This window comes from Podarcis muralis, chromosome 1 (assembly GCF_964188315.1).
Source record: "Podarcis muralis chromosome 1, rPodMur119.hap1.1, whole genome shotgun sequence".
NCBI classification, from domain to species: domain Eukaryota; kingdom Metazoa; phylum Chordata; class Lepidosauria; order Squamata; family Lacertidae; genus Podarcis; species Podarcis muralis.
In genome coordinates this window covers 131,999,712-132,012,005 of record NC_135655.1, presented here as the reverse complement: position 1 = coordinate 132,012,005, position 12,294 = coordinate 131,999,712, and the positions used below count along the sequence as shown (strand labels likewise).

Sequence of the window (12,294 nt, the reverse complement as noted above, 5' to 3'; positions counted from 1 at the left end):
TCTAATCCTTTTTCCTTGGTTAGATGTATTTTCTTTTTATTTTGTAATTTCTTTTGCTGTGAATATGTATGTTTTCTAATTTGTACTTAATAAAAACATTAATTAAAAAAAAAGAAACAACTCCCTCAACCACACAAAAACATATGGCCCTTTTTACCTGTGATCTTGCACTTCTGAAATCATCATACTAGTTTACATATTAAGTTGCAGCATCACCATGAAGGACACTTACCTCCTCGCGCATCTTTTTCACTGTTTCTCCTTTCTGAAAAAGATGCAAAATAACTGCTATAATCATACCAACACTTTTGAGACAAATTTAACAGACATGCCATAAAGGATTTTAGCATGTCTGCCTTATTATTGGAGGGATTTAACTAACGAGTCCTATCGGCGGAAGGCCTGCACAAGGACGGCTGCTTGTGTAACAGGATTTCCCCTCCATTCAAAATTGGCTCAGGAGGCTGGGAGAACTCCTGGAACAGCCTGCGGGGGAAGAAGGAGAGGGAGAGCCTTCCATCTGGCAAGCCAAAATGCTTGCCCTGGTGGAACGGTGAATTCCTCCCCCTGTATCCAGGGAACAACACTGGTAAAATGCACAGTTGATGCACATAACCACCCTATATCAAAAATCTAGTGAACTTGTTTGCCCTGTAGACTGAGGAAATTTTTAGAATTCGGCTCTGTTAAAGACAAATCCTTTGCCGCTACATTTATTAATGGACAGCTCAGCTGTTTTTGACCTAAGGCACCTGACAGCTCTTCCCTGACCCCACTCTATTAAGGCACCAGATAGATTTGTAGAAAGTAATCACAGCTTTTTTTAAAGCTGGGTCTGTCTCTCTCCACCTCTCCCATAGCTCTTGTAATCACACCTTCCCCTTGAGGTGCTCCCTAAGAAACAGAAACACCCCGTCCCGCATCTTGGTACATGCACACCTTCAGAAGTTACCACTATGGCACAAGGAGGAGACAATAAATCCCCTCTCCTGCGATGTTTGAAGTCCATTTTGAAATATCTTCTAAATATATTCCAGATGTGGTCGTAGCAACAACTGGCATTTGTGCATGGGGGCTTCCAGATGGGGAATTAATTTATTTTATGTATGTAGCTTTATTAAATTTTTATATGGCCCCTCCTCATTCAGAGATCTCCGCCAGCAGGTGAAGACTTTCTTGTTCCAACAGGCTTTTAATGAAAGGCCTGGTCCTGAGCTGTTTTTATTGCAATTATTGGTATGTTTTAAACAGATTTTATATATGTATATCATTTTAATTCTATTAATGTTTAATTGCATTTAAATTATTGGTTTTTCCTATGTTTTTAGTGGTTCTTGTTTTTAGCTGTAAGTTGCCTTGAGTCCCATCAGAGAAAAGGGAAGGGCATAAATAAATATAGAATACGACTAATAATTGTTTCTGTCTTTTCTTTTGCCCCCTTTTTAATCTTTTCTGTTTGGTACTGTAGCTCAAGCTCTGGCTAAAAGAGAATATCTGGCTAGTGTGGAAGCACTTTAACAAATGAGAGTGACAACAGTATAGCACCATTTTCAGGGGAAGAATGATGTTTTGATTTTTGAAATAAATGTTTATGTTTAATAATCATAAAACGAAAGACGTGGTTTTCCCCATTATGTAAGGCACACTCTATCTGCCTTGCACCTAAGGCTATCTAGGGGTGGTTGAGGTAGATGGTTGAGACCCCTGGGTATAGGGCGGTAGATAAATTCAATAAATAATAATAATATAGAAGGTGCATCTTAAGAAAGTTCAGGGCAGCTGAATCGCTTGTCCCATTTTAGTCAGCCAGTCAGATTTTTATTATTTGCAGTCAATGGCCATTGTAATGTAACTCATAAAAACAAACAAGACAACTGAAAAGTAAGCTAAACATATACAAGTTGTCAAAACCTGAAACAGTAAATCATGTTTTTTAATCCCCTTGGTAGTCAATACTGTTGGGGATCAAAAAAGCAGCCTGCAGCTTTCTCACTGCTAGGACATCTAAAGCTACCTTATAAGTAACCAACTTGTCTGCATCAGCCAGCAACCATCTAATTTTGAAATTACCTGATTGACCTTCTAGCAAATTATTAAATTAACAGAGGAATCTGTTTGTAGTTGAACTGTACAAATGGCAGGGTATAGCGTGCCATCTGGCCTCTTTCACATAAATGGAGATTATTATTTGTGGTCCTATTAAAGATTTTACTGGTATTAAATTCTGGAGGCATACCTAGAAATCTGAAGTGAGTAAACACATCTCATTCCACCAAACCACACACGACAGCTTGTTTGTACTAAAAAATCAGCTGGGAAAGGGGCATTTCCCTCCCACATGTGCATTTTGTAAACATAGGCAATATTGAAGCATTAAGATGCATAGTTTGAAGAAATTACCTTCCCAATGATGCTTCCAACTTCCTGTTTTAAAAGAAAAATGGCAACAAAGTAAGAATTCAAGAACGTTCATTAATAAACATACTTGGCTGAGATGGAAATTAATTAAATGATATGGGCCGCAGAGGGTATCTTCCCGACGGAGAGCTCTTGGTGCAACCCAGTCACTGCTCTTCTTCTGAAGAATGCAATAGACTTTGCACCCTATTTGGGATATTGTATTTATTATGCTGCTATATTCTTTCTAGTTGGAGTGGCCTAGATCTGTGCATGCGGAAAGAAAATGTCTAATTCACCTGAATGGCAGTTTTTAAAATAATTTCCACCATCCTTTGAAAATCAGTTGCTTAATGCAGTGTTTCCCAACTGGTGTTCCGCGGCACACTAGTGTGCCGCAAGACGTTGCCTGGTATGCCGTGGGAGGGAGGCGGGCGAGTCGGGCGGCGAGAGGCGAGGCAGCGGCGGCGAGGATCCGAGTCGAGCCGGGGGCGGCTCCGCGGTGGTGGTGCCGAGGTTTCTCTCTCTATTCTCCCCTCACACACACACACAGGAAATAACACAGGATCAGCTGACAGGACCCGGCCAATGGGGCGGCGGCGGGGCAGCGCGCGCAAAAGGGAGGAGCGCGAGACAGCGGACGAGGAGGAGGCCGGCATGTCCGGGCAGCAGCAGCAGCAACAACAGCAGCAGCAGCAACTCCCGGCGACGGCTCCTCAAGCCCCGGGCAACCCTACTCCCTCACCGGCCTCGGCCGCCCTCCTGCTCCACCCGCCGCCGCCTCCCCCGCCGCCGCCGGCCACCTTGGCCCCGCCGCCGCCGCCTCCTCCGCCCGCTATCGCCGCCACCACCACAACAGCCGCCGCCGCCTCAGCTGGGCCCATGCCTGCCGGGAGCGGCGGCGGCGGCAGCAGCAGCAGCAGCGCCCCGGCGCCCTTCCCTCCCGGCGTGATGCTGCGCGCTGACGTCACGGGGTGCCTCAAGATTTTTTTCATCAAACAAGTGTGCCTTTGCCCAAAAAAGGTTGGGAAACACTGGCTTAATGTGTACTTCGGGGCTTTTAAAAAAGCAATATTAAAAAGCCTTAAAAAGCAATATTAAGCACAATATTGAGCAACAAGTGTTTTGTGTTACTTTCTTTTTTCCTCGCACAGAATGTGCATCCAGCCTGTGACCATTTCTAGTGGAGGACAATCATAAGAACATAAAATTGTAGGGTTGGTTTGCAGAAGAGGGAAAAACAGATCTCTCTGTTGGGTTTTTGTTTGTTTTGAAGCCCAATGTAAGTACTGCCATTACAGTATCTGAGGCAATCCCTCACACGCCCCACAGGGGGGCAATTTGATTTTTAAGGGGGTGGCAATTTGAGAATGAGTTGTTAACAGTTAATGGCCTTTTAGGCTTTCTCCACGTGAATAGTTCACTTTTTGAATAACAAGAATTATATGTCACAGGGGGGTAGGAGATCAGGATTTTAGAGATGCTTAGGTGGGGCATGGCCAAAAAAAGGGTTGGGAACCCCTGGCATATTCAGCCTCTGGTAAAATTGCCAATATGCTTTCTTTTGTAAATAATAAGAACATTGCTAGACTAGAGTACCAGCCAAATAAACCTTTATTTGGAACTTATAAAAATTATAGTAACTGGATAACTGGAACTCAAGAAATAGACAAGACTATCAGGCAAACAACATGGACTGAGTGCTCTCACAAGCTCTGTAAATAAAGCAGAAACATGACTGATTTCCCCCAAAAGCTTTTTAAAAATCATTTTTGTGTCTGACCCCACTCTTTGATTGATATTACATTACATGTATATTTAATACCTTTAATGATGACTTGATCACAGTTCATTATTATGTTTCATAACATTTGTACAGTGCATATTTTGTGTTCTATGCTGATATCTGAACTATATAGGGGGGGCACTTTTAAATACCGTTCCCCCTGAATATCTTTTTATTTTTGGCTCTTGTTGGGGAAATGCTGCTACTAAAAGAAAACAAACTGAAAGGGAATCAGTAAGTTAAGCCTCACCATCACCACCTGACAGTGGCGTAGCGTGGGTTGTCAGCACCCGGGGCAAGGCAAGTAATTTGTGCCCCCTAACCCATGGATTTGCGCCCCCTAACCCGTGGATTTGCCCTAACCCCCAGATGTTGCGCCCGGTGCAGCCGGCCCCCCCTGCACCCCCCACGCTACGCCACTGCCACCTGAGCAGAGAAAGTGGCTTTCGGACCCTTCAGTGAGGATGTTGAAGGACAAAATCAGAGACTTTTCACCACTAATCCCCTGAAGCTTTCAATTAGCATTAGAAAGAAACTTTGCTTGCGAGTAGGCGTTACAGAAGGACCTTGGCCATGGGGAACTGGATGATATAGAAGGGTTGGGGCACTATTTCAAGAACTCTATAAAGTCTGAACTCTGGGAGATTTTGGTTGGGAGCCTCTATCTCAAAAAAAGCCAGCTATCATGATCTTCAGCTGATAGTGGTGGACAACAATAACTTCCCCAATTAAACAGTTTCCCAGGTTTGTTGTGTTATGAATCGCATATTTGTCAGAGAACTAAACTAATATATGTGACATGGACACAAAATCTTAGCATTTGCATCTAGACAAGTAACTCATCACTGGCTGCTGGGCCTGAATCAGAGGTTGTTTTAAGGAAGCACACGGTCTCCGCTCACCTTTCCGTGCATCAGCAGTCGGATGGTGAGAGTCACATTCAGGCCACCTTCAGAAACTTTAGATTCCATCTTCTATGGTGGTATGGGAAACAGTCTGATATTAGGAGACCCAAGGAAAAAGTGACTCCACAGGAGAAAACCACCTGAAAAGAGAACAAGTAAGTGCTACTTTTGTTTGTTGCTGTATAAGATTTAAAATGCTTTCAGCCTTGGACACTTAACAGCATTTGACAACCTGGAAAACTGATAGCGATCTACGGGAAGAGCTTTCTCTGAATGTTCCAGGCCTAGTCGGTGGCATAGCATCCGTTACCAGTGCCCAGGGCTGGTGGGTGGACACAAGCCCTGCCCTCGCTGCCGCCGCTGGAGTAACCCCACTCCCACCGGAACAAAGCGGGGCTTCGCTGAGCCACCTGCCCGCCTGCGCAAGGGGGAGTCTGGCCGGTCGACGCAGCCCTTGGTGGCCATGGAGGAACATCAGGCCGTGGCACGCTGGGGGTGTCTGCATGGGGGCACCTGGGTTGCACCCCCTCAAAAATTGTGCACCTCTGTCCACAGCCCCCTGGCACCCCCACTCTATGTCCCTGCTGTTAGTTATTCTAAAGAACAAATTTTCCTTTGATGTGTCTCTATATTTTGTATTTTCCTTTTTTTTAATCTATTTTATTTTATTTTTGCATATATGATTTTTATTAATTTATACCATAACAAACAAACAAACAAAAATAAAACAGTCTATTTCTTGTTATCACAGATTTCTTTCTTTGCGACTTCCTTCAGCCTCTCCACAAATCCTCCGTACTCATTCCAAAAGAAGTATTCGCATATCCTACTATCTATTGACATTGTTTAACTCCTTTTTACCATTTCTCTTTAGACAATATTCTTACTTTCTTCACAGAGCTCTTTTAAACCCCACTAGCGTTATCTGTTGCCTCCTTCTTTTCTCTGAAGTTGTGAATAATTTGGGATACGTATGATTTTACTAAGATGGGTATCCTGGAGAATTCTGCATAAAGAAACAATAGCACTTAAATAGCCACAATACATCTTGTTCCCTTTAACATCTCACAGATTGTAAATTTATATTACAGTGATTCCAATTTCCTTTGACTAGTCTTTTACCAAAATGCAAAACTATTTCCCCATATTCCCATCAAAACTAGATGCTATCAAGTTTCCTAGCTAGGTGTTGGTCTTACTTATCTTCTGCAAGCCATTCAATAATGACAAGTTTTTATGCTTTTTTAAAAACAAATATTATATACAGTACTGCATGCTTGTGTGACAATCTCTAAGTAGTTTGCCCAAATGTACGATTCTGAGGAGTGTTCAAGTGGAACTTTATTTCCCCTCTCACATCAAGTGGAACCATGTTAAATAACCCAAGATTTTGCAGAGCCCTTCAGCAACATGGCATCCTCCGTGGTCCCCCTTCTCCTTGCCACGGCCAACATGCCCCTCCCCTAGTCTCCATCACTGCCTAAGAGAGATCCAAGCAAGTGAAGGCTGAAACTCCCTTGCCCTTATCACTGCCCACAGGCTATAGAGGGCAGCAGAACAGATGGAGAGATCAAGGAGGAAGAGGAGAAGCACCACTGGGGGGGGGGGGAGTGCCTCCCCAGTTCGGATACTGGCCTCAGCAGGTGCTCAATAATACCAACACTAGACATTGGATCTGACCTTCATGCTTACTTGCTTGAAATTTTGACATTTGTGATGGTGGTACATGTGTTGCCCACAGCAGCAAAAATTCAGTGTGCAATGCTGTCACTGGGCACTATATGTAAATGCACAGCCTCAAGCACATACCCTATAAGCCCGTCACAGCTCAGTGCTAGAGCATATGCTTTGCATCTAAGTCCCAGATTCAATAGCTTGCATCACCAGTTAAAAGGACTATACAGCAGGACTAGGGTTTTTCCCCCCTTTCCCAACCCTTGGAGAACAGCTACCAGCTGCAGCTAGATGGACTGTGCTGTTAGGCACCTCCTTATGAACTGCAAAAGGGGAAGTGAATCTAAGCATGGTCTGGTAACATCAGCATCAAGACCACCCTTGTAGGTGGACATAACAGCAACACTGGAGATTAGAGGCCTGCGCTGTTTGGAAGCCACAAGCATTTTAATACAGTGTGATGATTGTCAAATTGCAAAGTTACTCAAGGGCAGAAGGACTGTGTCTCTCTAATCCCCAAAGGAATTGTAGTGAGGACAGGTGACAATTGCTGTCTATTATTTACAAACCATTTTGTTTCTCTATGTGTGGTATACGCCGTACTGATTCTTCATACAGCGACTGGGCAAGAGTTTGCAATCCAGAGATCTACCAGTAGTTATTCCTGTTTTTCAGTGGGTCCATTTTGCCCCCAGTGAGTGATCCTGGTGCATGGAGAAAGAGAAAAGGCTTGCAAGAATGCTCTATTAAGTCTTTAATGGCAGGATTTATTTGAGGCATGTCGAGTTTAAGGTGTTCAAATGTGCTTCTGTCTCTTCTTCCTGTATCTAGAAAACGAAAAGCCTGAGAATCAGGCTGTTATGTAAATGTTTCCAATAGATTGAAAAAGTGGGTCATGTGTTCGCCAAATGCTCCTGGCTTTAAGATTTATCAGCGTTATTAAATTATACATGCTTCATGCTTCAGTGTGTAGGAAAGCTCCATTAGCCTTTTCTTAATCATACTGGTGAAAGGTATGCATTTTGTGTCTGAATTCAGGAGCTGAATGAAAACAGGGGTCACAATATAGAAAAGACTTTTTTTTTTTTACTTTGAATTCATGTGCTCTTCAACATATTGACAATTCCCTGCAGACAGAGATGTAGACAAAAGCCAAAAAACATGTTTTACAAACATGCTGTTCAAAAGCGTCACAATAATAGCTTTTATTTTCTGCTCTAAGCCAGCTTTCTAAAGCTCTTCTTCTTCGTTGATTCTTTTGTCTTCTGCTTATTTTAAAAGAAGTCATGACATAGCTTTCTATGATTCCATTTAGGGACTTTGAAAGTTCTGTTATGTGCAAGCCAGTACATGCACCACGTAGGGGAAGACCATATGCAGTTTGCTCACCTGTGCTTGCCTCTTAAAGGTAAAGGGACCCCTGACCATTAGGTCCAGTCGTGACCGACTCTGGGGTTGCGGTGCTCATCTCGCTTTATTGGCCAAGGGAGCCAGCGTTTGTCCGCAGACAGCTTCCGGGTCATGTGGCCAGCATGACAAAGCCGCTTCTGGCGAACCAGAGCAGCGCACGGAAACGCCGTTTACCTTCCCGCCAGAGCGGTACCTATTTATCTACTTGCAGTTTGACGTGCTTTCGAACTGCTAGGTTGGCAGGAGCTGGGACTGAGCAACGGGAGCTCACCCTGTCACGGGGATTCGAACCGCCGACCTTCTGATCGGCAAGTCCTAGGCTCTGTGGTTTAACCCACAGTGCCACCTGCGTCCCTTCGTGCTTGCCTCTTACATACAGATAAATATTTTAGAATCTGGCTGTAGGCCCCATTCACTCCAATGAGAATTTCCTGCCTGCTTAGGACCTGGTTCATTAACCAAATCTCATTGCTCTAAAGTGGTAGCACTACACTGACACATACATCACCTGAAGGAAGAATTCTGTCTTGCTATCCCATTTCCCCATCCTAAGTAGGTGATTTCAGTGGAAAACTCATATGCCAATTCAAAATTCAATGGGTTCTTTAGGTCACATTATTCTGCCACTGACAGCCATCCACCAACATGGTAGTGGAGAAGCATGAGCTAATCTCAACATAGGGTATCAGACCATATCCATATTGCCCAAATAGTATGATTTAACAGCTGCAGTTTCCCAGCATTCTGGAGCTTGAATGGACATTAATGCAATGACTTATTGGCTAATTGAATTTAATTTCATTTTGAGAAGGCAATGCCTACAATTATCTGATCAGGTAAAAACTAAATTTAAAATAAGAAACTAAATGAGAAAAGAAGAAATAGTAATGATTAATAATAAATCACACACCATCTAGAAGGTGAAAGTCATAGATAACTTATCTTATGCCTACCAAGTGGGTAATTGGTTAAGTGAAAAATAAAGAGTAAAAAAAAAATAAGATAATCGGATACAGATGCCAAAAGGGAGTTCACTTTTTCCATGAATAAGCCCCAGATGTCTTCTGCTGCTTTTGAATTCTCCCTTCCAACGCTGCCACCATTAAAAAAGTGGTAACTAGGATCTGACCTCTGTGACAAAATTATTATCCATTTTAAAGTTCTGTTTAAATTTATTTTTATGCCGCATTAGAGGTTAATGCAGGCTCTTCACAAAATGGCTGCTCAAAACCTTCATGGTTGTTCCCTATAGCAAGAAACTTTACTGACTTATGGCACTGTCTGGAATAAGGTCGTGGACACAAACTTAGTAATATCAAAATACTGGACTGTCTTTCAATTTGGCTGGAGGCCTTGAGCCTCCTGGCTTCCATGCTTCATCTGTAAAACCTTCACATTTTTGGGGCCCAGGTGAGGCCTTGTCACTCGGACATGCCACCTCCAGAAAGGCCTGTGCAGCAACTACTTTCAGGTGTTTTTCGTGCCGTTTAGTGAACTTTGTTCAACCAAACCAGTTCATTCCAAGCACTGGCCTTTACCTATTTGCAATTCTTAATAAAAGGCATTTCCCAGCCAGTGTTAGCTTGTGACGTTCATAGGTAATTGAACGTCTTACCCAGTGCTTTTTTTCTTAAAAAAATGTTTAGGGGTCTTCTCATTTTGACTCAAGAAAACCACCATTTTATAGTTCAAATTGGGAAAAGTAAATACAGTAAATGAACAAAAGTACAAAGATTCACAAAATGTTTAGGGGTGTGCATAGCCCTGCGTAGCCCCAGAAAAAAGCACTGGGTAAGCTGTCACACATGCGCAGTTGGGGCCTGTGTTGCCCAGGGAGAGCTGGAGAGAGAGGAATGAATGTCATAGCTCAAGGAATTGCAGAGGCTGAGTAAAATGGTAGAGAGGCATGGAGGAAGGGGAAATGTTAAAGGTCCAGTCAGAAATTCTACGGGTATGGGTAGCTTACGGAGGCCAAGGGGCCCATCTTATCAACGCCACTTTTTTATGAATGGCCACTGTTAAATATATAATCACCATGGTCAGAATAGGAATGAATTTCTTTTAATTTCCTTCTGGCTTCTCTGTTCGCAATCCTCACCCATCTCTATATATGCCTGCAACTTAAGATAACCACATATCTGATGACATAGGTAGTAGCCTGCAAAAGCTTATGCTGTAAGAAACACAAATGATTCTCTTCAACCAGGCATTCAGATTTTTTTCCAATACATATGCTTGGGTGGCAAGGGCGGGGAGTTATTAGTTCTTTGGATGAAGGGTGGAGGAAGAAGAAGAGGAAGAGGAAGAGGAGGAGGAGGAGGTGTGTGAGTCTTTAAGGTGCTACAAAAGTATTTGTTATTTTTACCTTGGCTGGTGGTTGGAACCCAAACCAGCTATTGTCCTCACCTTAGTAATAAAAGCAAGAATCTAAGAAGAACCTTGTTGGATGAGAGCAAAAGCCCGTCTAGTTCTCCACCACTTTGTTCTCACAGTGGCCAACAAAGGTAGGAAGCCTACCTGCGGAACTTGAAGGCCACAGCCCCCTCTTCTTGGTCTGATCTTCTCTGAAGACCACAGACATCTAGCGGGAGCAAACGGTGGCCTGGGCGCCTGAGAGACTATGCCACCGTCCACTTGGCCATGAACTCTTCTGACTGATTCAAATCCTCCTTAGGCTTTTATTGGCCAGAATAAGACAAGTCTTGTAGTCTCTTGACAAACATCGTTTCCCCAGCTTCCAACTCAATTCAGTAATGTCACTGAAAATAATAAACAAAGACCACTGACCTCTGCTAGGGGAAAAAAAGAAGAAGACACACAGCATCTCCAACTGACCACAGGGCAGAAATTTACCCCACTGAATGCACTTTTGAAAATCCACTACATTTGGTAGCAAAACCAACAAGTCAGCAACACTGCAAAGGCCAGAATTGCTGAAGGCAAGCAACAGAAACCTACTCATCTGTCTTCAATGAGCCTGGAAATGGGTCACAAAAAAGCTGTCAGTAACTGAGAAGGGAACTGGGACATCCTTACCTGACTGAGTAGGCCTGACAGTATGTCAGTTATTTCTGTATTTAACTGCCTATTTTGTGGATGCCCTTGACTCCTCAGGAGTTGTTGTTTGGAGAGACAATAGAAAGAGAGCAAATCCCTTCTGCCAAACCCTTCTTTTCCCATGATGGTTTGCCACACGTCCCATGCCATTAACTCCCTAATCAGAATCACCACTCCTGGTACCCATTTTTACCATCAATGTCCACAGATCCAGGGGGAACAAAGCCCTTTCCAGGCACATGAAGATTAAAAGTGTGCGGTCTTAGCAGTTCTTGCTGATGCCTTTAAGTCTTCTAAAGGTACCCCTGCCCATATGGGCCAGTCTTGCCAGACTCTAGGGTTGTGCGCTCATCTCACTCTAGAGGCCGGGGGCCAGCGCTGTCCACAGACACTTCCGGGTCACGTGGCCAGCGTGACAAGCTGCATCTGGCGAGCCAGCGCAGCACATGGAACGCCGTTTACCTTCCCGCTGGTAAGCGGTCCCTATTTATCTACTTGCACCCGGGGGTGCTTTCGAACTGCTAGGTTGGCAGGTGCTGGGACCGAACGACGGGAGCGCACCCCGCCGCGGGGATTCGAACCGCCGACCATGCGATCGGCAAGTCCTAGGCGCTGAGGTTTTACCCACAGTGCCACCCACGTCCCGCCAAGTTTAAGTCTTCTACAACATAATAATCCAAGAATCAAGTGATTGTTTGTCAGATACCTCAGCTATGGTTTACTAACATTAACCATAGTTTAAGTCTAAACAAGGCCAGTGTAGCTTTCAGAAGCTTTATAAGACCTTTCTAATTATAGTCTGTACCTGCGTTATAGTTCTTGAAGAACCAGCAAGGGTTTGATTCATATTCAGGAAGTGCTGCCTCACAGTGTGATTCTACACCGCAGGGCTGTGCACACAACGGATGTGACTGTGTGGACAGGGCTCTCAGAATTTATCAATGAGAAAGATCAATGCTGCCCCCCTGGTTCCATATGCTGAAGCAGCTCCCACACTGCTGGAAATGCACGAGGCCCTCCTTCACAGCCTTGACCCACAGCAGCAGTCATGGGACCCTCTGTGAT

General features: G+C 44.0%; 1 protein-coding gene across 9 annotated transcripts in view; it reads right to left on the bottom strand.

Moving 5' to 3' along the window:
• The window catches only part of PCBP3 (poly(rC) binding protein 3), a 71,806-nt gene that overhangs the window by 36,573 nt on the left and 22,939 nt on the right, over positions 1-12,294 (bottom strand). For all 9 annotated transcript variants that reach the window (XM_028703375.2, XM_028703383.2, XM_028703343.2 and 6 more), the window contains exons 2-4: positions 5,086-5,228; positions 2,401-2,424; positions 233-265 (exon numbers count right to left, since the gene is read on the bottom strand). In XM_028703375.2, the coding sequence (XP_028559208.1) occupies positions 233-265; positions 2,401-2,424; positions 5,086-5,154 (126 nt within the window). In that variant the 5' untranslated portion in view covers positions 5,155-5,228. The remainder of the gene's footprint in view (positions 1-232; positions 266-2,400; positions 2,425-5,085; positions 5,229-12,294) is intronic.